The following is a 26,656-nucleotide window of genomic DNA, read 5'->3' on the forward strand; positions in this document are numbered from 1 at the left end:
ACTATAAATATAAATCTGTATAAGTATTTTATTAGTATAAATAATTATCAATTAATTATAAAAACGAACCAAATCTTGATAGGAGGGATTTTTGAAGGTGTCCCGCAGGATGAGTATGCGGGTTTTGTTTGCGAACTTCTTCATGCCTTCGACCATGTCAGTGAAATCTTATTTTCTGGGAAGTTGGAAGCATAAACGATGGAAGGACCTCAAACTCTATTCAACGCTTCATCACAGCGTTGTCTCTTTGAACGTTTCAATTGCCCACCACGCGAAAATTGGCGAGTTGGACATGGCCCGAAATCTGTTCGACGAAATGCCAACGAGAACCGTGGTTTCATGGAACACTATGATTTGTGGGTATTCGAAATGGCGTAGATACAGCGAAGCTCTCAGCCTAGTTTCCGAGATGCACTATAGCAACATGAAGCTAAACGAAACCACTTTCTCGTCGGTTTTGAGTGTTTGTGCTTGTGTCGGATCGTTGTGTGACGGAAAACAGATTCATTGTCTTGTTTGGAAATCTGGGGCAGAGAGCTTCGAGCTCGTAGGGAGTGCTTTGTTGTATTTTTATTCGAGTTGTTTCAAAATTGAAGAAGCTCGGAGAGTTTTTGATGTGTTGCGCGGAAGGAATGAATTGTTGTGGAGTTTGATGCTCGTGGGGTATGTGCAGTGTAATTTAATGAGTGAGGCTTGGGATGTCTTTATGAGAATTCCAACCCGTGATGTCATTGCTTGGACTACGTTGATTTCGGGTTACTCAAAGAGGGAGGATGGTTGCAAGTGGGCTTTGGAGCTCTTTGGGTTGATGAGAGTGGAGGGTGAAGTGACCCCAAATGAGTTTACCTTGGATTGTGTAATAAGGGCTTGTGGTAGATTGGGAGTTTTGCACCAAGGAAGGTTTGTCCATGGGCTTTTGATCAAATTTGGATTTGAATTTGATTGCTCAATTGGCGATGCACTCGTTGGTTTTTATTGTCATTGTGATGCTATTGATGATGCCATGAAAATCTACTGTAGCTGCACAAACCTGTGTTTAAACGCTTCCAATTCGCTGATTGAAGGGCTTATACTCATGGGTAGGATTGAAGATGCTGAGCTAATTTTCAGTAAACTGGCTGAAGCTAATCCTGTCTCGTATAATTTGATGATTAAAGGGTATGCAGTTAGTGGTCGAATTGAGGATTCAAAAAAATTGTTTGAGGAGATGCCTCACAGATCTACAACTTCTTTGAATACTATGATATCGGTGTATTCTAGGAATGGTGAAATTGATAAGGCTCTTGAACTCTTTGAAGAAACAAAAGGGCAAGGGAACCCTGTGACATGGAATTCAATGATTTCTGGTTATGTTCATAATAGTCAACATGAAGAGGCTTTGAAACTATACATGACCATGCGCAGATTACCAGTTGACCAAACTAGATCAACATTCTCTGCTCTATTTCATGCCTGTTCATGCCTTGGATCTCTTAAACAAGGACAATCACTTCACTCGCATTTGATTAAGACACCGTTTGAATCAAATGTTTATGTTGGAACATCCCTTATAGACATGTACTCCAAATGTGGGAGCATAATTGGTGCTCAAAAATCATTTTTTAGCATCTCTTCACCCAATGTGGCTGCTTGGACAGCTCTTATTAATGGGTATGCACACCATGGGCTTGGGTCTGAGGTGATCATACTCTTCGAGCAAATGTTAGAGCAAGGAGTAAAACCTAATGGAGCTACTTTTGCAGGGCTTCTGTCTGCTTGTGGTCGTGCTGGTTTGGTGAATGAAGGGATGAGATTGTTTTATGCCATGGAAAAATGTTATGGAGTAACCCCTGCCTTAGAACATTATGCATGCATGGTGGATCTTCTTGGCCGATCAGGTCATCTACGAGAAGCCGAGGAGCTTATTAGAGAGATGCCAATTGAAGCTGATGGGGTTGTTTGGGGAGCTTTGCTTAGTTCTTGTTGGTTTTGGATGGACATGGAAGTAGGTGAGAGGGTGGCTCAGAAAATGTTTAAATTAGATCCCATGCCAATATGTGCTTATGTTATTTTGTCGAACATATATGCAAGCATGGGGAAGTGGGGAGAGAAGATGGATGTGAGGAAGAGATTGAGAGCTTTGAAAGTGAAGAAAGATCCTGGATGCAGTTGGCTTGAGCTGAACAACAGAGTCCATGTCTTCTCTGTAGAAGGTAGAACGAATCCACACTGTAATGTAATTTATGCAACTTTGGAGCATCTAACTGTAAATGCAAGCTCTATTATTCAATTTGGCAATGTCTCTTTGCCAATAACAGGGGATTATTATTTCAGTGAAAGACACTTCCATTAACTAGAGTCATTTTAGCTGTTCAATGTTATATCCTTGAATTGCTGACAAAAACTTGTGTATAATTCACCAACCATCTGATGTAGGGACTTTGAAAATCTTTTTAGTCACCATAGCATTGTATAGGGTACATATCATATGTGGAACATGTTGTTGCTCTCTAATTATTAAGGTATTCATGATTTGATAAAAATTATTTTGTTCATAATATGCTGGCACTAAGTAAGAATCTATCTCTAGTTGATTAATTTGTTTATTTCCTATCTGAAAATCAATGTTTTGATTCCATGAATTTTGGAATACTGGCCTGCTAAAGCAAGCATGAGGGAAATTTTCTCTTCTAGCTGTTGCTTTTTTTGTTTTTGTTGTTTGAAATTTATATGGCATGCCTGGGCATTCTTTAAATTATAGAACTTGAACAAAATGCAGCCAAAATTATCGAAGTCACATATCCTGTAGAAAGTACTAATTTAATTGCTGTGAAGTATTTCAACCCAAAAAAGATACTATTAAGAACATTTTCTAGTGGCAGTAGAAATAGAAAGCAATGATTTATCCATGTCGTCCAGCTGCCTGGGTGTTCTTTTAGGGGTCATTCTTTTTTATTTACACACACACATGCGCTAGTTGAGCCTTTTTCTTGCAGTAGATCTTTGCTTTGTTCTTATTTCTGGCTGACAAGTTTTATCAGGTTTGGTGTCTGTGAAGAACGTTTCTCACTCCAGTCTTTGGCTTTTGCTATTACTGTGCTTGTTGACTTTCACATAATGTTGACTGTTGCAGTTATTTCCAAAACAAGACTTTAAGAACCCTCTTTATTTTTGTCCTACTCGGACTACATTGTCATGTCTCATTGCAATTGGGTTTAGGGACAACTGATGGGGCCTTAATTAATGTAGTTAACTGCATTACCGTAGCATCACACAGAAGTTGGTTATTAGATAGTCGAAAGATTATCAGCAAGATACAGAGAATTTTTGTTTTTTTTTCTGCAAACGTAAAATCAAAGATAGAGGAAGGTGGTTGGCCTACAACCTTCAGTTCCTAATTGTATTGATCTTCATTTCCCAAAAGGCCTTAGCCATACCAATTACCATACTCATACTGTTACACATTCAATTTTGCTGTCAGAACCTTTTCTTTAAAAATCTTAAGTATTTACTATTTATAACATGTTGTCGAGAGAAGAACAAAGAGTTTACTACATTTTCTCTTGTCATGATATTTGGTCAACGTGGTCTATGGTGCAGAAACTAACTGCCAAATTAGGCAAGAAGATCTAGCAGGTTATCTCACCTTCAATTTATCCAAGGCAACCCGCAGCTATCCAATGGCATCCTTTGGACATTGCTGCAGATTTTTCCTCCATTGGTTTTTGCAGGCTACTTCATAGACGGTATCAGTGTGCCTGGATGGGGTGTTCTGGGATAAGCTCGACTAGTTTTCCCAATCCAGTCTAGTGACTTTATTCTTGCCAGGTGTACTACCCCGATCAACATGGAAGACTGTAAAATTTAGAGGAGGAAGAAGAAGAAGAAGAAGAAGAAGAAGAATGAGAGGAAGCAGTGCGTAAGGTATGCACCCGAGGGATCACCTTCAGTATTCTATGCATCCTTGTCTTTTGAATCATGAAAGAGTTTCAGCAGCCAATATTCCACCACTTTTTATTGGCTGACCTAATTTGTGGAATATGTTGAACCGTCGAGATGTCTTTGCCATCAAGTCCACCATTTCTTTTCTACAGTTCCATAGGCAGGTAATCAGGTATGCACCTTTGGGGTGGCCACCAATATTTGTGCTGCCTGCTCTTTTGAATCATGAAAGTCCCTGCAGCTCATTCCTCCGCTTTAATGTACACATCTAACTGTTGCAATGAGTCGAACCTTCCAGAAATAATCACCATCTGAGGGACAGATGTCAATATTCTATGCAGCCTAGTCATTTTAATCACGAAAGAGTCTCAGCAGCCCATCTTTGTCCACTTTTATAGACATGCTTAATTGTTGAAATATGTTGAACCTTCCAGAAATCTTCGCCATTTAAGCGTCCAATTCTTTCCAAGAATTCTGAAGGCATATCCCACAGCAGCAGATCTTGAAGATTCTTGAGATGCTCAGTACCAATTGGCACCCTTTCTAGCTCCCAACATGCTGCTATATCCAATGCCCTCAGCTCAGTCATTGCTCCATCTGCAATTTTTATGCACTTCAATCTCTGCAGTTGATGACAGAAAAGCTTTTTCAGCTTTGGATATCCCAACTTGTCACAGGATAGTTCCTCCCCGTCATAAGCTTGTCGAAGTTCAAGCATCACCAAGCTACGCAGCCCTTGAAGGGCTTTCAAGGGGTCAACTTTTAAATTTGAATATTGAAGGACTAGCTTGACAAGGTGATGTAGGGAAGCAAGCCATTGAGGCAACGCCAATAATCTACATTTTAGATATAAGCGCTGAAGAAACTCTGGGGGTGAAGATAGCGAGTCTAATTTTATAACTTCAAGAGTACCTTTGGACAGCATATACAATGTGGTAAGGTGTTTCAGCTTCTCTAGAGAATAACAAAAATCTGTTCCATGTTGCTCTCCAAGGTTCAACACACCCAACCTCCTAAGTTGGGTGAGCTTCCCAAGTTCTTTTACAAGCTCAATGTCATCGTTTATATCAACAGTTCCAAGTTTCTGTAGACTCATTAATCTTCCTATTTCTGTGGGAACCCTAGTGCCATATATGTTGCCAAAATAAGTTGAAGATTCAAAACGGTAATGGAAGTTACGGAGCTGGCACAAGTGTTTCATCTCTAAGATCCCTTTAGGCACTGATGATATTAAAGTTCCTTTTAAGTCCAATATTTCAAGGTTCTTAAGCTTTCCTATGGACTCTGGGAGCTGCTTTATTTCTGTGCTCCTCAAACTTAAATATCTCAAATGAATCAATTCAACCACCTCTGGAGGGAGGCTGGAAAGAGGAACACCCTCTAGCTCTAGAACTCTCAATAATCTAAAGCAAGAAAAGAATCTTCGGCGGAAGGATGTGCAAGATCGTGTAAAGAGAAAAATAGACCGAAGATAAGGGAATCTCATGCTTGACATTAAGTTGTTGCAATTACCATGGATTGATAGTCGACGAACTTTCTCGTTCTCTGCAACACCGCTTTCACCCACAACTGTAAGAAGTGACTCTTCCCTGGATTTCAATTGAATAATTTCTCGCATAAGATCGTGAATTGAGCAAGTCCTAACCCTGTTGAGCTGATCCATTTCAGCTACCTGAATCATACTCCTATTGACTAGTTCATTAAGGTAGTCCTCTGCAACCTCCTCCATTGTAAGGCCTTGCTTCTCTTCCACAAACCTTTCAGAAACCCATAGCCGGATCAGCTTCATTCTTTTGATCAAGTAATCTTCTGGGAAAGCACTCAAATACAAGTAACAGCATTTAAGGTGGTGCGGTAGATCCTCATAACTTAGTAGAAGTATTCTTTCGAGATTTCCTAGGTGGCAATCACTTTTCATTTCTGCAGCTAGGTTGTCATGGACTTTCTTCCATTCCAAAATCCGTTTCTTCTTCGACAGCAAACCTCCTATCACGACAATTGCAAGTGGAAGTCCCCCACATTTCTTCAAGACACTTCGAGAAATCTCCTCAAGTTCTTCAGGACAAATGCCTCTCCGTTCCCCTCTGAAAGCTTTCATGCAAAAAAGGGTCCAAGCCTCCCTCTCTGGTAGAGGTTGGAGATGGTAGACATGACCAGTAGTTTCTATAGAATCAGCTAGATCAATTAAACGTGTTGTGAAAATTATCCTACTGCCATTGTTACAATCAGGGAGTGCATATTTGACTGCTTCCCAAGCATCTGGGCTCCACACATCATCAAGGACAATGACATACCTCTTTTGCTGCAGATGATTTCTTAGCTTATCAACTAATTGGAAGTCGATCATTGATTCCATTCCCTCCGGAGCTGGTTCTTTTGTCGCTTCCAAGAATCCTTTGAGCGCTGCCCGCAAGAGCTCCTCAGTTGTAAATGATTTGGAGACTGTAACCCAAGCATGACAATTAAAGGCTCTCTTCACTGGATGGCTGTCAAAAGCTTTCTTCACTAGAGTTGTTTTCCCCAAGCCGCCCATTCCAGCAACAGAGACGGCTGTAAGCTTCTGTTCTCCCTCGACGAGCCACTTCATTAGCAAAGCTTTGGGGTTCTCAATTCCCACAACATCAGCTTCATCAATGTACAGAGAAGCTCGCCGTGGGTCATGCCATTCCTGCAAGCTGGTACCGGCGCTCGTGTCATTGAATGAAAATGTGCTTCTTCTCTGTGAAATGTTCCTCACTCTATCCTTTATGCGCTGAATCTGGACGGCCAACTGGTGTCGTGCTTTTGACTGGCTAATGTGATGATACGAAGTGCGAAGACAACGGAGGAAGCCGTTCCCATGAGGCGGCACCAAGCGGAGTAAGAACTCTTCAAGCACATCCTCTGCATCATAAGCCACGTCCCTCACCTGCTTCACCCAAGTCCTCACCGCTTGGTCATTCTCGCTCCTCGCCTCCGCATCCTGCAGGAAGGATTTCATGCTGTCCAAGTCATCTTGCAGCACTTCAATTTCCTTGCCAAGTCCACCGAGCAGATTGGCTTCCTCTCCTACGAGGGAAGACAACTTCTCCAACACAATCTTCACTGCTATCATAGCCATCTCTCCTCACTTGTGGACTTATTAGGTTCCAATGTCCCTTTTGCCCGTGCCAGACCTCTTTCAAATCTCTCTCAAGCTTGAAGCTCCTTGATCAGGGTCTCAACAATTATGAACAGTGAGATGCCTTAGAGCGTTTCTCTCTTGCCAGCCATTCAATACAGGTTGCTGAGAAGAAGTCAAAAGTCAACTTACCCATGTAGTTTCCTCAACATTACCGCGTGACGACTATTTTTTGTTTGTTGTTTTTGGGAATGCTACTGTGAACATCTTCTTGATTTAGTTATGCTGGAATCATGTAATTAATTATAATTATGATTATTATTAATTATTTAATTAAATAAACAACTAAATAATTAAAATAACAATAATTCTGGGGAAGTTTGTCTTTAGTCAATGGCTGGATTTGGATGAAGTGAAGGGATGGCTCTTGTCCTTGTCGGAGAAAAACTTAGTGCAATGCACCAGTGCGACGGATTGCGTTATGTCAACATTTTTCGTACAAGTGGAATAAATTCTCAAAGAAAATTCTCAAAAGGTAAAATTTAAGTATAAGGGGACAGCTTGTATGAAAAATACTAGATCGTATATTAGGGGCGAGCATAAAATCGATTAACTATTTCTTTGGTTTCATTTTTTCGGTTTGAAGTTTTCAATTTTTTCAGTTAATGATTCGGTTTTGGGTTAGTCCATGCAATAACCGTGGTTAATCGAACCAAATCAATATATTATAAATATATTTTTATAATATTTTAAGAATTATTTTAATTTGAAATAAAATTTTGTTTTTAATTAACAATTTGAAACGTGGATTGGTTACTTTTATACTTTTTTTTTTTTTGAATTAGAACGTGGATTATGGATTTTATTTATATTCAATTCATGAGTGGATGTTTTGAATTTATGTAGGGTGCTAATTTAAAATTCATAAATTTAAGACTTTTTTATTGATGGTTGAATTTTAAAGTTTAAATTTTAAAATTTATAAGTTGATTATAATAGGAAAAAAATGTTGACTCAAAAATTTTAAATTGAATCTAACAATTTGATTCATTGGACATTGGTTTAAAAATCATTAATCGAATTTCAACTAACCATTTAAAATGGGTTAATTACGGTTCGCATTTTACAACAAACCAACATGTTGCAGAATATTTTCTCTAAATTATAGAACTTAGTTTTTTCCTTTGAAAAGAAATTTAATAGAATTTTCAGTTTATTTTGAAAATTCTATCCACTGATAAACAAACCATCTACAGATGTCAAATTATAAATTTTCTTAATCATTATTATTTTATGTATTATTATATTTTTGACATCAAACTAAATTTCATTGAGAACTGTATACATCATTTCATTTATAATTTTTCTTCCTGTGAAAATTTATCGATCTTGCAAAAAAAAAAAAAAAATTCAAACCTTTTTTTATTGGTTCTCGTTTGGAACTTGGAAAATGTTAGATAAAGAAAAGAAAAGTATAAAGAAATTTACATTTTTATATTTAGTTCAGTAAGAAAGAAAACAATAATTATACCAAATTAATAAATAAAATTATGATTCTGCACATCATATATATTTGATTTTCTTAATTTTTAATTATATTAAAATAAAATTTTATTTTAATAATATTTGATATAAAGAGAAAATATAGTGAAAAATGAGCTTCCTCGTTATTTTTTTTTCCTAACTAAAATCATTAATTCAAATGGGTTGGAAAATATATTTGTATTCTTTTATTAGCCAAAGACTAATTTGAAGCATAATTTTTTTTTTTTTAAGAAAAACAATTCTATAATCTAAAGCATGAAACATTGACCCTCTATTTAGAATTTGAAAAATACTAAGAGATGGAAAGAAAAATATGAAAGGAATCCGTTTTTTTCTTATTGGTTATCAAGGAAAGTGAGAAAAAAATAAAAAAATATTCAAAATTAATAAATAAAATTTTTATTTTAGGCATCATTAAAATTTGATTTTTCTTAATTTCTAATTATAATATCATAAATTTTTATTTTTAGTAGTATTAGGTATAGAGAGAAAATATAGTAAAAAATGAGTCCTCTCTTTATTTTCTTTTTCTTTCTTTTGCCAACCAAAATCATTGATTGAAATGAACTCTTTTAGCATGAAAGTGAAAATTTGGGAGACATTCTGACTAGGCGTGGGCATGAAAATTCTAAAAAAAAAAAAAAAAAAAAAAAACTGAATCTAAAAATCTGTTAACTATTTTTTTGATTTAGTCTCAATTAAAATTTTTTATTTTTTTAAGTTGACGATTTGCTTTTTATTCGGTATATATAAAACCACAATTAATTGAACCAAATCGATATATTATAAACATATAAAAATATATTATGCAATTAAATGTTGTATAATATTTTAATAACTTAAATTTAAAATTTTGATTTTATAATAATTTAACCTTGGGTTTGTTATTTTTTATGTTACCCTTTTAGAATTAGAACTTGAATTAAGGATTTTTTTAATGTTCAATTCAAGGGTAGATGTCTTTAAACTTGTGCATCTAGGATATAAATTAAAAAAATTTAAAATATAATTGTTCTTATTAATGATTGAATTTTAATATTTAAATTTTAAAATTTACTAATTGATTATAAAGGAAAAAAAATCAACTTATATTGACCGTAATTCTTTGATTTGAATCTAATGGTTTAATTTTGTTAGAATTGGTGTATTCTCAAGAAAGGGGGTAAATTGAAATTTTAAAATTTCTCTCCTAAGTTCAATTAGTTTAGCAACAGTATATTCACAACCTAGGGTCGGTCTACTCAGATGCGCAGATAAGTAAAATACATGGAATTTAAATCATGCGCATTATTCACACAATAACATACCCGTGTGGTAAATATAAAGTGCGGAAATATAAACAGACATATGATATGTTATCGGGGTTCAGCCAACTGTGCCTATGTTCGCACCTTTAGCTTGCAAGTCTGAGAATTCCACTAAAGGTTCACTTAATGGGTGGAGTGACACCGATTACAATCAGGTCAATTAGTACAAGGTTGACCTCAACCTTTACAACCAAGTCAATCAGAGGGGTTGACCTCAACCTACACTTTAACAGGATGATACACTTAACTTTTCTAGCCGGGTTTAAGCCAATCTGGGACTATTTTAAAGGGCTAGCCCCCTCTTCAGGCCCGTGCCTGGAAATACAACATTATGTTCACAATCAATGAAATGGTACAGTGATTATACTTTCAAGTAAAACAGATATGTACCCAGTTACACGCAATCACATACACCACCAATATGAAATAATAAGTAAACTCAATGTGGTTCAATATATCAACTCTCAAATATATTTATTATTGATGTAATTAGTGCGTGAGAGTGCAAATCTATCTGATCTTTGTATCACAAGATGTATTTAATCTAAGTGTTCAAACAAAGATATCAGTCAAATAACATATATATATATATATATATATATATATATATATATATATATTTCAATTAGCAGATTTTCTCAATTGTATGATGCTCAAGTAATGTATATGTTTGGTTTGTAAAAAGAGTTTAATCTTTGTATTCAACGAATGATATAAATCAATGAATATTGCAACATAGATTTCTGTCATACAAACAAATATCTCTTCAAAGATTTATCAAGATGAAACACACTAAATATTTGAAAGTGATTTGAAAAGAATTTTTGCAAGCAAAATCAAATACTAATTTCTCAAGATATTGCAATGACGATGCAATACTCAAAAGCTCCAACGAAGTTTTTTGAGGAAAGACTTATTGATAAAACCCCCTAAGAACACTTGAGGATTTTTGGGCTTTTGTGGAGCCTAGTTATGTTTTGATTTGGATGACAACCCGACCTTTATTTAATTAGAGATTTCTATTCTAAGGTTTAGTCCATGGAGCGAAGGCTTGGGCCTCACGGCCCAAGCCTTCGCTCCATGGACTAAGCGGTACAAGTTGTATTTGTGGGGGTCCGGGGGCAACGCCTCCGGGAAAAATTTTTTGGAGCCCATTCGGAACGGAACCCTAGGCGCAACATATAAAAGGGTGCTTTCGGGTGATTAGGGTTTTCTGTGGTTGTATCCGCGAGAGAGCGAGAGCGAGAGAATTGTATCGCCGCACTCTCTGTGCTTTCTTCCTAATAATATTGAAATCCCTGCAACTCCGTGGACGTAGGCAAAATTGCCGAACCACGTAAATATTGTCTTGTGCGTGTGATTGAATTTTTCTTTGGCGTTATTCTTTCTCTATTTGTTTCTCACAGGTTTTGGGAATTTGTTCATATATTCCCAACAAGGATGTGCTCTCAAATAAAATAATTTCACACAAACACAATCTTGAGAGAGCAATCCTTATGGAACAACAACACTTAAATCACACTTATAAAAGATATTTTGAGTAGTAAGAACTGGTAAGAATAAGTGTTGGAAGCCCAAAATGAGTATTATGGATTTTGGGATTTCAAGGAATTTTTCCTAATCAAAATTGCTAATCCTCTTACTAATTATTTCAAATGAATTAGTATTTATAAATTTCCCCAAAAATACAATTGTTAGAGACACAGGTGGAATAATTAGAAAAGTTTTAATGATATTTAATTATTTTAACCCCATTAAAAAATTATTAACCACGGTAAAAATACAGGGCAACTTGAGAGCACCGGTCGACCAAAACACTTTTGGTCGACCCAAGTTCTTGGGGTTCGATTGATCGGGCCAAAAATGCACTACCCTCTTGGTCGACCAGACATGTATGTCTGAGGCAATTTTTCAATAAGTCTGAAGTTTGGTCGACCAGGTTAGTGCAATACAAAAAATGTTCGGTCGACCAGGAAGTCAAAATGTTGACTCTAGGGAGGTTCGGTCGACTGGAGTCAAATGAGCTTTAGAAGCTCGATCGACCGGACTATGGTCAACCGGTTGATCCAGACCGAGGGCATAATGAACTGCACAGGTCGGTCGACCGAAGGTGCACATTTTGTGCATTTCGGTCCGGTTTCATTCAACAATCACCCAATTTCAAATAATCAAACATGTGTATGTATGAGTGAGTATCTTAGGGTCATTTCTAGGTCTTTTGGGAGACACCGAACAGTCCGAAGGGTAATCCCTAAGATCTTTCTAAGGTCATTTTCATTTAATCTCTAAGGTCGTTTTAAGATCATTTTCATTTTGAACTTACCTATTAAATCATGCAGGTGATGCATGCAATTATTACAAGTCATAGAACCTAATTACTATTACAGACCCTTTGCATAAGAATAAAATATAATATAATAGAAATTGGGTCTTCAAGCTTTAAGGTTTCACGTGCTACCAATATATCTGCTAATATAACCTTGAACATGAACTAAATAGCCACTAAATACATGAGTATTTGTCATTATCAAAACCGAGATATGACCCATAGGGTCAACAAATTCAATTAATTGTTGAATATGAACATAAAAAACATTTAAACACTCAAAACGATTGGGATTGGTTTACATTTTTTGGTGCACAAAATTTAGTTTAGTTATGGTTTAAAGGTTATAATTCGATCAATCGAACCCCACCTGGTATCATAAAATAGGACTTTAAATCTTGCGAGTTTAATTTTTTCATTGAAGTTGTACTCATGTTGAACATAATTATGTTAGTCCACTCTTACAAAAAATTATTTTTTAGCTAAAATTTAAATTTATTATTATTTTTTGCAACATCAATATGTGATGATTATTTGATGCTAATTGCTAAAATACAAAAATGTTTGTTTGACATTTTAAAATTTATAATGTATTTCTCTCAAGCTCAACCCCATCTTTAAAAACAACTCCAAAGGTGTTTGTATTGTTGTTGGGGTAAGAAATTTTTTTTAAAGATGTATAAAAAAATAAATATAATTTAATTTTACTCAGTCAAAAAAAATATTTTTCATTTTTCATTTCAATTTCTTTAAAGACACACAAAATATAACCGATTGAGAAATGATAAAAAGTCATTTTAAAATTTTTATGCAAAATTTGAAAAATAAAAGGCTATATATATATTTTTAAATAATTTAAAATAAAAATACAGAAAAACAGGGACCATCTTTAAGATTTTAAAAATTTCAAGAACCTTTCATGAAATTTATTAAAAAATTATAAATTTTTCTTTGTATTTTATAAAAAATAAGTCTTTCAAGAGAAGATTTATATCTTTTTAGTAAATCTCAATTTTGACGTTCTTGAATCTCAGGAATAATTCTTTTTTTTTTTTGTAAATTTTTTTTAATTTTTAATAATATTTAATATATATATATAAATATATATATATATATATATATATGTAATGCCCTGAACCCGAAACTGGGATCCGAAGTGTTATTTAAAAAAAATTAATCTCTGATACCAAAATAATTACACAGCGGAAGACCTCAATATTCATATACCAGAATACTAAAAACCTTTTGTTACAAAAATATCTCTAATAACAAATTTAATATATCCTTAAAAATTCTAAGATAAAATATAATAACAAATTTAATAATTAATCCAAATTATTGTTTCTAACCCCATCCACACTTTCGCTATGTACTCTGATTACTGTCATACTCTACATGGCATCTGAAAAATATTTGATAATGATGGGGTGCGACACTTCTTAGTAAGTATGGAATAAATTATCATCAGTGTGTGACCAATGAGTTTGATGTATACATAAAATAACCATTTGTTAATAAACAACAACAACTGTTAATACTTTTATAGACTACACTCACACATACATCATTACTTATAAGTGAGAGTTCCCGAGAATTAAGGAGATTACAAGCCCATAACATGTAGTGCCCCTTTGCTTTGATATCTTATATAACCTTACCCATTTAACTTGGGCATGGCTATGTTTGATACTTATCAGGGCATTCGTCTTATTCATCAAGTCCTCTGGAGAGTTTACTTCACTCCAACCACATGTAATATCACAATATAAAATACATTAGATACTTTATTATAAATAACATTTACATGCAAACTATAACTCACACCTATATAAATATTATAAACTGTAAGTTGTTAATACTTTTGCAACTATAAGCTGCATTTTGTAAATAATTTGCAACTATACTCTGTGAATTGTAATCTTTGGAATACTTTACTCTTTTATACTTTGTTAAATATGCTTTGTTTTCATATACTCTATTCTGTTATATTATGGTTAAATCTACAAATGTGAATATAAGAACTTACTCTCGAATGGATAAACGATATGCTTCCCCCCATGATGGGTTGTGCGGCCCGTAGGCTGGCCTTAGCCTTGGCCGGCCTGCCACCAGGTTAAGTCAAATATACTGTATGTCTACTAGTACAAATGGTCATCCCATAACTGGTCTAGACTCCAGGTGGGAACTCTACATTTCACTGGCCCACTCGACTATTTAATACCAATACTCTTCCCGAACAGTGTGGTTGTACTAAGCTCTTCATTACTGTAGCCGCGGTATCGAGCGTTCTATGGTCCATCAGAGTTCTTAAACCATATATTCTAGTTGAACAACAATAATACTCTATACTTTACTTTCTTTTTCACAGTTCCAAAAATAATATAATACCCACACATTTCAGTATATCAATATATCATACTATAAACTCATAACTTTACTTTCTTTCTCATGCCACATGATTTGAATGTTTCTCATAATTATATAAATTACTGGAAAACCAGTTGTTCTATTTTCAAAATCCGTTTCACCGAAAACACCAGTTTAATTATCTCCACCATTTATTTCACTCAAAATATGTATTTAAAGGAAAAATGGAGATAACCAACCCTACTCACTTTAATTCTTTACAAAATACGTATAATAAATCAAACCAATAATTTAACCGATCAAATCATTCAGAAAATTTATTACAATATTCAGAAATCAAATACTTTAATTAAATCGGTTAAATTTTGAAATACAATTACTATAAAAATCCTTAGGTTTACAAATGCCAGTTAATCAACTAATAATAATAACACAAAATCTAATTTTCATATGTCAGAATATTCAGAAAAATATGTATATAATTTCTGTAATCTCATATTACAATTTAATAAGTGAATTTATAAAATTTTTTGACATAATTTATTTTCCTTACCTTAACCTAGGAATAGTGTCTACGACACTCCTACGACAAATCAACTCCAATTAAAATGTTGGTGGTTGAATTTGAAACCTAAACGTATTTTCTGTTTTTTAATTGACACACGTTTGATCGAGAAAATTGATAAGAGAGAGAAACATTGAGGAGAGAGAAAGTAGAGAGATTAGCGTTAGGGGTTTTAAATCCAAAATGTAATGACTTACAATATAGATATATGTTAATATATAATAATATTTATATCTTTACTTAATCCATATATATATATATACTTATACATCAATCATATTATTTAATTAATGAATTTAGTTTAATAATTAATTAATTAATTATTAACTTTTTTATTTTTTGGCCGGATTACTACAAAAAATATATATATATATATATTTTTATATACTTTTAAATAATTTATATTTTAAAATGCTTGATCAAATTATCAAAGGCTTTAGCAGCCCGTTCAAGCATCAAAACAATGACAAACAAAAAAATTAAAAAAGAAAATAGGTGTTGGTAGGTCGGTCCTTTTGTATTTAATATTTAATTATATTTTTCGGGTAAAGTACTTACGCCTTTCCCGCTTTATTCAATTTTCCAGAAATGCTCGTACCGGGAAGCTTGCCGAAATAAAAGTGGGGCCCGCCAAATCCTGAACCGAGTTCAGTACGCGGCCTTCCGAGCGATTGGAAGAGGCCCACCTTAACCGGCAAACGCCGGTAACCAAGCCCAATGATTTAACGAGCTCACTCGGTCTGTGATTTTCAGGAAAAGCGCCAGTGCAGTGTATATAGTCTATGCTGTTCTTTCGTTGTAATTACTGGTAAACGCAGAGACTCAGAGAGAGAGAGAGAGAGAGAGAGAGAGCGAGGGAGCATTGAAAGGGAAGAGCTCAGGGAAGGAGGCGATGACGGAAGATTCAGAGAGAAAAGAAGAGGTTACCTTGGAAGAGTTGAAGAAGAAAATGGCGGATTTTGCACGGGAAAGAGACTGGGATCAGTTCCATAGCCCTAGAAATCTCCTCCTCGCTCTGGTATTCCCTTTTAAACCCTCTCTCTCTCTCTCTCTCTCTCTCTCTCTCTCTCCTGATGCCATTGTGTCCATGGGGTCTCGGTCTGAAACTGTGCAAGCACGAAGATGTCAGCAGAGAGATTGGATTTGAAAACTAACACTGTTATGTGTGCGAGATCCGAAAACCAGCGGCTATAACAAATTTTCTCTTTGAAACAGCCCCTTACCCGATTTTGCCCTAAAATATTTCTCTTTTTCTTCTTTTTCTTCTTTTTATTTTGGAAGTTAGAGAAATGGTAGGAAGAAATTTCTATATCCGATGTATGAATGTGTGTATTTGTGTTTAATTTTTTTTTTTTTAAAAATCAGGTGGGAGAAGTGGGGGAGGTGTCCGAGATATTCCAGTGGAGAGGGGAGGTGGCGAGAGGGCTGCCGGATTGGAAAGACAAAGAGAAAGAACATTTGGGGGAAGAGCTTTCCGACGTGTTGCTGTACCTGGTGAGGCTGTCCGACATATGCGGTATCGATTTAGGGAAAGCTGTTCTTCGGAAGCTCCAAATCAACGCCCTCAAGTACCCAGTTCATCTCTGCAAGGGCTCTTCCAAGAAGCACACCCACCTCTGCTCCCCCGCCAATGTCGTCCTCAACCAGCAACATCAAAATCAAAATCACTTTTGAATTCTGATGACTTTTCTGTGATGGGAATCTTGTGTTGTACTCCCTTGACTTCCAGTTGATCGTCTTTCTTTCTTCTTATTTTGTTTGGCTACGTTCCTCTTTCCTTGGATTGTTTAGGGTTTTAATCTACTTTACATGGCCCTGTACAGTCTTTGTTTTATGGTATACGTCGCTCTCTCTCTGTATGTGATTGGCTGTTGACCCTATGGTTGGTAGGATTTTTGCTTTTATTTATTTATTTACTCGAGGACTTGAAAATGTTAATTAATTTAGAAATTAAAATATCTTAATGTCAAAAGGTGTATTATTTATATATTTAACTTTTGAATTTCTAAAATGTCAATACGTATTTATGATAAAATTAGACATCAACACGGATTATGTGCCTATTATATAGCTTTCTATTTTTTAAAATTTTTAAAAAATTATTAAAAATAATAAAAATTAAATAGTATAAGGATATTTTGAGATAGTTGTAGATAGTTATAGGATATTTTTTTTGAAATAATTATAGGATAAATTTGATATAATTATGAGGATATTTTAAGAAAATTATGAGTAGTTAAAGGAATATTTTAGAATAATCATTAATAGTTATAGGAATAAATTTAGTATTTTTAAAAATGACACCAAATAGAGAAATTTTCTTTATAGTTGTATAGATATATTTTAGTATGTTTTATTTTAATTTTTCATACATATTATTTCAAGTAAAAGAAACTTCCCTTCAGATTTAATAAAAAGATAGGGTCTTCCGATTTTCAAAAATTTCATTGATATCTTTTTAGATTTCACAAATGTAATAAAATTAATTTTTTGCAAATACAAAGAGAAGTTAATGTCTTTTTCAATAAACCTTAGGAAGGTTTTTAGAATTCTTGAAATTTTAGAAAAGATTTTAAAAAATTTTGAAATTTTAGAGAAAGTGTCGTTTTTTGTCCTATTATTTTTTAATTTATTTGGGTTTAATATTTTGATTTTTCATGTTTACTTGTAGCTATGTTGTGTTTGTAGATTAGTTTAGGGATTTTTGAATGAGCATTGAAGAATAATCAATGGTTAAAGAGAGGGCTAAAGAAGAGAACTAAATAATTGTGAAACTCAATAAGAAGTGCAAGAGTTCTGGTGATGGCTAAGAAAAATTTGTGATGGAGAGGCTGTGCGGCTAAAAGAGACTGTTTAAGTGCCAAAACTATCTAATCTGTATTTAGAAGTGTAAATTTCAAAATTTGAATTTAATTTAGTGTAGATTTGAATAAAAAGTAACTCAAAATCCAAAAAATTCATGTTTTCAAATACTACTTAATTAAAGTATGGTTATATATATATATATATATATATATATTCGTAAAAGATATTATCGTGATCGAGATAAGAGACAAGGCGAAAAGGGCCGGTGTATGCTTGAATAGTTCTTAAAAAACAAATTCTAATGGTATTGGGAACCTCAATTGAGAAGATCTTGGACCGTACCAAGTTTGACCTCTTAGAAGATGCAAACATAAGACATTAATTAATTCGTAGTTATGTACATGCTACTCAATTGTGATACAATTTTTTTTTTTTACGAAAAAGGTAATTCAAAGCACTTAAATTAAGACAAGTTTCATAAACTAAATGAAATAGGGTTTAAGAGAAAGCAGCTTCATGTTTAAAAATCAACCCTCTAGAATTCTGAAGGCCAAACTTTACCATCACTGGCTCTCCTGTGTTTTCTCCTGGGTCATCTGTTGAGGCATCACTAAACAAGGCAGAACACACTCGAGTAAAGGAAATTTCTATTGTCAACATACATACAATATATAGGCTGTAGCCTTTTCGGTAATCTGAAGGGCATCCCAACTGTTTCCAGGGTAAGTTGGGATTTCCAGTAAACCAAGCTAGAAAAAATTTCAAACCTTCTATTGAGTCAAGAATCATTTTATCCTCCTCCCGTAACCCATTGTATCTTGGTTTCTTTCTGGGCTCGACTAATCAACGGGATGGAGGAACCTTCCCTTAATTCCCCTGCTCCTCCGGGTAAGTAGCTACGAGCTTCAAACACCTGACCAAGAGACATTAATCACGCCTTAACCAGTGGGGCAAGCCCCTTGGAGGTCGGGGAACTAATTCTTACGTACAGCAAATTCACGACACATTAGTTCCTGCTATACTCATCAAATGCCATTAGGCTGATATTTCAATAATAAATACAACACACTTCGAATCCAAATGCTTCACAAATATTTTTTTTAGTTTTATACTATTATAAAAAACCACAATACATGCCTTGGACAGGAATGTTGAATAACATAATCTGTGCAACATCTCCAGCTTTCAATCCTTCTACACCAAAATGTGGGTGAAGAAATATCGTTTTGTATTTTCTTGCAAACAGGTATAAGGATAGGTTCTAATCCCAATTTTCCAGCTCACCCGGAAGATTGCCGAGCTCTTGAAGAACCTATTGAGACTATGATCAATCTACAACCAAGGTTTTCCCCCTTTGTCTCAAATGATGAAAACCAGAGAGAGCTTGAAAGGCCGACTCCAAACCTTAAATAGCATTATAATCAACATAGATTTAAGAAGCTGGCAAGAACAAACTATACATCAAGTAAATAAGGGCACATGGTTTCAGCATAGACGACTATAATTTCTTCAAAATTATTTGAATCTGCAGTAGGGAAAAAGACACAAAATAGTTCACACAGTTTCAGGTATATTTTTCATCTCTAACACACAAAACAAAAAGGGGAAGCTACTAACTTTCCAACTCATAGTTGAGTCATTCTGTTTCTCTATCAGGATCTGAGATTTACTTTTTGTGGAGTGGCTTTCATGTGCTGTTGGGAAGTGGCACTGCTGCATTAATTTAATAAGTGATGTTCAGTTGGAAGCATATTGAAGATGTGTTGGCAATTGGAAGTGGTGAAACCAATATGTGTGGGTAGAGACTAGATTCAATAAAAAAATTCATAATGTCCATTGTTTCATTCTTCCCTCACATTCTATTTAAAACTGAATGAGTTAATTAGGTTGTTATTTGAGACAAGGTACAAAACCTGTGCATTAAAAAGCTTAATTAAAAAATTTCAGTTGTTGAAATATAAAGATTTAATAAAGTATATTATGATTGTAGATGTTATACGGTTAAAGTCTTTAAATATATTAAAATACTAATTTTTCTGCATATGCACTAATTTTTCTGTTTACAATATTTTGAGACAAGATCGAAGTACTTCACAAATAGTATTTGACTGTGAAATTTTAAACATAAACAAAACCATAATTACCTAGAACATGGTGCATTTGGGTCATGTGCAGCTGTGGGGACCGAGTATGCCACTAGGCTTGGTGAGTGATCTGTGGGGAGGTAGGCTTTGTTGGTTATTTTGGATCATGGTGCATTTTGAAGTACTTCGGTTACGAAATATTTAAGATGGGATGAGGAAGATTTCTCTAAACAAATATTAATAAAAACTACTTTACTTTTTCTGTACCTTTCATTTTTAATTACTTTGAAATCTAATTTTCATAGTATCTTTATTTTTTCTTCTATTTCTTCATACTTCAATTTGAGTACATTTGAGAGATAGAGTCTACATTTTGGGTTTAGTGGATCGTGCATGATTGTGATTGGGATGCAAGAAGTGCCATGAAACGGAAATTTGATTCCGGATTGTGGTTTGAAGGTGGGCATAAGGATCCACTAACTATGAACTTAACTATAAGAATAGAAAAATGAATCCTGTATATAATTGGAATATACCTTCTAAAATTTAAAGAAAAAAATATAATATGATTGAAATGTAGAAGATGACATGTAGATATGACAAATCTAACATATCAAACAAGAAATGAGTTTATGTACAAGAAAAATATCTATACGAACATTTCATTAAAATATTGTTTTATAAAGTGCTGATTCTTCATTGCTATCAATCAATACCTGATAAAAGTGGCCAAAATACTGCTGGTCAAGATACTGATGAGATATCAAAAGTAGCCACTCAAACTAAAAGTAGTTCATAAATAATAAATTGTTAAATAAAAAGCTGCCAGACATTGGTGGCCTACCAATTACATCATCACATTTTAGTAAAGAGACAATTCATATGGTCGTTCCAAAAGGTCCTGGGTTCAAATCTTGCAATCCATGTTTTCCCCAGCCATGCCTAGTGCAGTTTGCTTTTTTGAGCCCCCTATGGAATTCAATCCGTTGCCTCTTCACATGCAAGAAAGGGTCCTACACGAGGGATAGACTGAATGTCTTGATCTATATTCTTGGTCAACCACCTCAGAACTAAGCTTTTAGGCAAAGCGATCGACTCAACAATAACTATTTTTAAATTTAAAAGTAACACCTTAAAGATATCTGATGCAAAAGTTGCATCACGCATACGATCCTTATTACTAATTCATGAGGCATGAGTGCTGGTTGAGCTAGAAAACACATTAAATCAAAATTTGTACTGAATTTTTTAGGAATGGGACCTAAATCAAAAGCATCAACTTCTTGTTTATAGCCTTGGTGCCTAAAAAATCAAGATCTATTAAGGTTGAGGATTTCAGAACTATTAGGTTGAGTGCAATGGTTGCTAACACTATATCTAGTGCCTAGAGTGTGTGATGCAGGGGCAGCATCAATGATCTGCAGCCATGGGAGAGATAAGAAGAAATTGAAGAGAGGAAAGAACAGGAAGAGAGGAGATACAAGGGAAAAATCATGTTCACTTCTCAAATTCAAATTCAAATTCAATAATAACAGTAACATGACTTTCACACGCTATTTATAAGAAAGCCTCTACACATACACATATATCCCTAAAACAACATGAAATGGAAACAAACCCCTAACATTACACAAATATTACAAACAAACCCCAAGGCCCAAATACACATAATCTTATGCTAATTAATACCAAACACATAATAAACTACTAACTAAAGCTATTAATCCTTGATCCAATTCTTCTTAAGTATTCTCCAACAAGGATCTTCCTAAGGCCTTGCTTTTTGTCCTACATAAACTCTCCCCTAGTATGAAAAACTTCAACTTCGGGTTTTGAAATGCTGGAGGATCAGAAGTAAGAAGCAAATTTGGATTCTTCGTAAGCCAATGGTTGAGTGATACAAGAAACCACAATACTATGGCAACATCATAGACTTGAATCAAGAATTGGCATCAATAAACACATCATGAGTGACAAACTCAACAACAGGAATGTTTGAAAGACTTTGGATGTCTTCAAACACATTCATTGCCTTGCTTGTAGCGTCTTCAAGTAGAGTAACTCTGACAGATTCTTTGTCTTGGTTTATGGTAGTGCAGGCTTCAAGATGATCTTCTTATCATTATAGTGGAAGATGTATGTGTTCTCATGTCCTTAGTCACATCCAAATCATTCAACAAAGGAGAACCAAGGGGAGCATGGCCAATCTTCATAAGTACGATATCACAACAAACATTATCAAAATAGTTACCCATTTGGATAGGAACCAAACATCTTTCACAAATATGGTAATGCTAACTATCCAAGATATCTAACAAGGCTTTGGTTGAGGTTTTGGACAAAGTTGCATATGGGTGGCTCCATTTCTAGAAACCCCCATTTATAGGACATCTTCCATAAAGGTGCAGAAAAGCTTGAAATTGTGCCCAACGTACGATAAATGGCATCCCTTTGTCCGATAATTTGTCACCATATTGCTGGATTTACACTTATATACGCTGCAACTATATATCAACAAAAGTTCTTAACACACTTTCCCACAATACTCAATCTAGTCATGCAAAACCATAAACCCCCAATTTTCAAGAACTACCTTCAATTCACCGTAGATCTTGAGTGCATGCAGCAATTGAACCTGGTTTTCAGTGTTGGCAGGGAGAATTTCGCACTTCTTGTAGCAAATTATCACACTTGCAAAATTCATGTCTGGAACCAAAATATCATGCTACAAATCAAAATCTCAAGAAAAAACACCAACCTCTTGTGGCTGTAATCAATTTCTCATTGTCACAACGCCGTGGAGGACTGATCCCGCGTAATGGGCGGGATCGAAATTTCGAATCGCTTCGACTAAGTGGCGAACTCAATAATATAGGATATGAAGTCTAGTGTAATGTATGGACCAAGGAATAGGTTACTTTAAAAACAATAGAGTCGCCACTAACCTACTTATTTTAGGTACGGTTAGAAAACCTATTTAATATACCTCTAGTTCATTAGTCGCCTAGATCCAAGGAAGCTAGTAATCAATGATCTGCATCACCAGATTTGGATTCGGGAGTATGATTATGCAAAGGGAGGGTACTAGCACCTTTCCACACCTGTCCAGCGGACGATACCCGATTAGCCTAAGATTATTTTCAAAATTGACCGATCAAGAGTTCAATTCTTATGCTCATTTATTTGCCTAGCCTTTAAATATTGGATAGCCCTGCGTAGGACAAAGATCACCCTCACCTCAGGACTCCCAAAAGCATGCTAAGAATACAACTCTCGGCAATCCTTTCGAGGATTATTTATTTAAAATTCCTTGTTATTTTAAAAGTGCTTCTTACTTGACCTTTATTTCCAAGAAGACTTGCATAAGACAAAGACCTCTTGCCTTCAAACCTCAAAGGCATGCAAAGACATAGCCTTTGAGATTTGAAGGAAAATTCATTAAGGTTTTCAATCAGTGGCGCGACAAGATAGGCAAGGACAATTAAACATATTCACACCATGCAACAAAATTACAACTCACGCAAAAAACACTTGCAAGGTATGCACCATAAATCGGAGATTCTAATAGAACCATCAATGGAAGAATTCGAAGTGATTTTGTTAGAATCTCTGTCAGAAACCCCAATTTTTCTAATATTCCTCATAGGAGTGGTGCACACATGCACACAAGCATGCAAGCACACACATCCATAAAGAAAGGGCAAAACATGCATTCATTCGACAAGCAGGGCATACAATAAGCAATCACATAGGAGAAACAACAGGAAAATAATCAAAACTAAGCAAAAAATGGTTCCAAAATTTTTCCATAATTTTCCCCCTTTTTTTTTTTTTTTTTTTGAAATTTTCAAAAAATTTTAAAGATTTTTCTCTATTTTCCTTTATTTTTGAATTTTCAAAATTTTATTTTTTTAGGGGTCCCTTAGTCAAAAATGGTTCAGGGAATTTTTATTTATTTTTCATATTTTTTTCTAATTTTTTTCCGATTTTGCTAATCTTCCCAATTTTTTTGAATTAAAAAAATGAATTTATTATTAAGATAAAAAAAATGGTGGTTCAGAGAGTCAAACTAGTTCAACCGGTTTGAACCGATTCAACGGGTCAGCCGTCAGCCTGAGTTGAGCTAGGTCAAACCAAGTTGATTGGGTTTAGGGGAGAAACAAGCAGAAGGACACAAGGGCTACCACATGTAAGCTATACGTGGTGACACGTGGCAAAACACGGTGAATCAAACACCAACTAAGTGAGACGCCTTTTATAATGAGGCCAGTGGGCCAAAGTGGACAATAGCTCACTAGAATTGGACCCAAGATTGTTACATGGTGCCATGTGTCACCACCCGAATAGTGATTGTGTCCCACTTAATTTTTTTAAAACTTAATATATATATATATATATATTGTTTTTTTTTCTTTTCCCTTTTCTTTTCTTCTCCTTCCTTGAATCTCTCTGGATCTCCCTTCTCTACTCTCTGCTCCCTCTATCTGTCAACTCACTCTCTCTTTGTTGGCCACCAACTCTGGCCATCATGCGCCGCTCCTTCGGCAGTCTCCGGTGAGTCCATCTTTCTCACTTTCAATTCTTTCTCTATCCTTTACCCTCGGATCTCTCTCTTTCAATTCTCTCTTGATTTCTCACTTTTTCTTTCTCTATTCCCCAATTCTAACCCTTCTTTGACTTTCTTTTGCAGGTTGAGTGGAGCTCTCGATGGTGGCAAAGAGCTTCAAGCGTTGTGCCTTACCCTTCCTGATCTAGGTTCAAATCCCACAAAGGTAATCGCTCCTTTTCTCTCTCTTCTATTTTTCTTCCTATTTTCTTGAGATTTTCCTGGATTTTCTTGTGTTTTCTAGTTCACCAAACAGGGTAATTGGGGGGAAGGGGGGGGGGGGGGGCTCGAGTTAGGTTGACTAGGGTTTTAGGATGGGTTAAGGTTAAGTTTTAATTGGGCCAGGGCTGGCTTAGTTTGGATTCTTGGCTTGGATAGGACCAATTGGGCATTGGGGCTTTAAGTTTCAAATAGGTTTGGGGCCTAGGCTAAATCAGGCCCAATTAGGCAATGGGTTTTGGGGTTGTTGGGTTTGGGTGTTCGGTGGGCTTTCAGTTACGTTTAGAATAGGTTGGCCTGGGTTAATTAGTGGACTTAAGGGTTAAGGATTAGGTTGGCTGGGCTCAGGCCTAATTTTGGGCTATGGACTTCAGGGCTTTGGGTTTAATTTAGGTGGGTTTTGGGCTATAGGTCTTGGGTAGATGGGCTAGGTCTAGGGTAGGTTAGGTGGGTTAGTTGACCCAAGTCAAAGTTGACCTGGGTCGGGTTTGTGGGTCAGACCCGAGTCATTGGACTCGGGTAGGGTTGACTTAGATTGAAGTCAAGTTGGCCCCAATCCTTGGGTCAGGTTTAGGTTATTGGATCCTGGTACCCAGATTCGGATTTGGGCAGTTTGACTCGGGTTTTTCTCGTCTGGTTTTTTGGATCCAGGTTAAAAATTCGGGATTGTCTTGGGATTTTGTAGGGGTTCTACTCGGTTTTTGGGGTTTCTATTTGGGGATTTTTGAGGCCTTTGTTTGGGGGTTTATGATTTTTTAGGTACTCTTAAATTTAAGGCTATGAGATGAAAAAATATATCCTTTAAAATGCAGGAGGACAAACTAATATACTCAAAATAAAACAGATTTAGGGAAAGGGGATACCAACGTCTTAGTCTTTCCCACCGAACTCCTTTTTGAAACCTTCTAAGTATTCTCAGTTTGCCAGCTTTTCCTCTTAGGTTCTTTTTTAGAGTCTCCACAGTTCTCTACTTCCAGTCTTTCAATGCCAATTCCTTAGTCTTCTATTTTCTTTCTCTAGCCTCTGCAATTTGAATTTCACGCCTCCTTCACTATGTTGGTTTCAACTTCTCTCTCTATTAATTCTTCCAGCCTTTCCCCTCTTTTCAATTTTCAGCCCTACTATCTCAATCCCTTCCTTCCCTATTTATAGGCAAGTTGGTCATGGAGACCAACTCAATAGGAAATGGGAGAAGGTGGCTGGCAATGGGAACCAGCCACCTTGAAAAATGATTCATGGAAAAGGGAAGAAGGCATGCATGCCTTTTTTGTCAAGGGAACAACTGTGTAAGGCTGCTAGGTTGGGCTTCACTGCTGCCTCCAGCCCAAATTGGGCTGACTTTGAAAAGAAAAGGCCCTTGTCTGTCATGGGAACAACTGTGTAAGGCTGCTAGGTTGGGCTTCATTGCTGCCTCCAGCCCAAATTGGGCCAACTTTGAAAAGAAAAGGCCTAAAATTGGCCTTTTTAATTTCTTAATATTAAGTCCAAGGCTGCCAATTTCAAAAACAGGCCCAAGGAAGGCGCACACTATCTTTTAGTGGCAAAATTGGCCCCAAAATGGGTCCAATTGGCTTAAATGTGATCTAACATTGGAATTCTTTCTCGTGTTTGCAGCTGATGAAGAAAGCCCAACAACAACAGCCCAAGATTGAAGATCAAATTTCAAATTTTTTTTGTATTTTTGTTAAAAAATGTACTTGCACTGCTCATAGATGAATGAATGTAAAAATTTTGTATAAAATCCAGATTAATGAGAACCCAATTCAGCCCAGTGAGGTTGAGAGAATAAAAGATGAGAGACCCGATAAGCG

The 26,656-nt window shown here is 35.4% G+C and overlaps 4 protein-coding genes across 10 annotated transcripts in view; 2 read left to right on the forward strand and 2 right to left on the reverse strand.

Moving 5' to 3' along the window:
- The first annotated feature begins 55 nt into the window (after window positions 1-55).
- Window positions 56-7,386, forward strand: LOC131145405 (putative pentatricopeptide repeat-containing protein At3g25970). 2 transcript variants are annotated; one of them, XM_058094430.1, is made up of 2 exons: window positions 66-2,192; window positions 3,580-7,386. In XM_058094430.1, exons 1-2 carry the CDS (start codon window positions 110-112, stop codon window positions 3,720-3,722), a joined length of 2,226 nt encoding a protein of 741 aa, XP_057950413.1. In that variant the 5' UTR covers window positions 66-109; the 3' UTR covers window positions 3,723-7,386. The 2 variants fall into 2 exon arrangements, with proteins under 2 accessions (XP_057950414.1, XP_057950413.1); XM_058094431.1 differs by lacking the exon at window positions 3,580-7,386 and having other exon boundaries at window positions 56-2,534.
- Window positions 3,449-7,021, reverse strand: LOC131145402 (disease resistance protein RPM1-like). Its single transcript, XM_058094426.1, has one exon. It carries the CDS (start codon window positions 7,019-7,021, stop codon window positions 4,277-4,279), a length of 2,745 nt encoding a protein of 914 aa, XP_057950409.1. The 3' UTR covers window positions 3,449-4,276.
- Window positions 7,387-15,852: 8,466 nt separating the features above from the next.
- Window positions 15,853-17,103, forward strand: LOC131145423 (uncharacterized). Its single transcript, XM_058094470.1, has 2 exons — window positions 15,853-16,149; window positions 16,497-17,103. The coding sequence occupies exons 1-2, from the start codon at window positions 16,024-16,026 to the stop codon at window positions 16,803-16,805; spliced, it is 435 nt and encodes a 144-aa protein (XP_057950453.1). The 5' UTR covers window positions 15,853-16,023; the 3' UTR covers window positions 16,806-17,103.
- A 1,294-nt stretch (window positions 17,104-18,397) lies between these two features.
- LOC131145424 (uncharacterized) overlaps window positions 18,398-26,656 on the reverse strand; it is a 23,263-nt gene continuing 15,004 nt past the window's right edge. The window contains exons 7-8 of one of the 6 annotated variants that reach the window (XR_009134154.1): window positions 18,704-18,849; window positions 18,398-18,546 (exon numbers count right to left, since the gene is read on the reverse strand). The gene's annotated coding sequence lies outside the window, so the exon portion shown is untranslated. Of the gene's footprint in view, window positions 18,850-18,946; window positions 19,650-26,656 lie in introns of those variants that run through there. The other 5 variants (XR_009134153.1, XM_058094475.1, XM_058094471.1 and 2 more) reach the window with 5 other exon arrangements.

Source organism: Malania oleifera, chromosome 13 (genome assembly GCF_029873635.1).
Source record: "Malania oleifera isolate guangnan ecotype guangnan chromosome 13, ASM2987363v1, whole genome shotgun sequence".
Lineage (NCBI taxonomy): Eukaryota > Viridiplantae > Streptophyta > Magnoliopsida > Santalales > Ximeniaceae > Malania > Malania oleifera.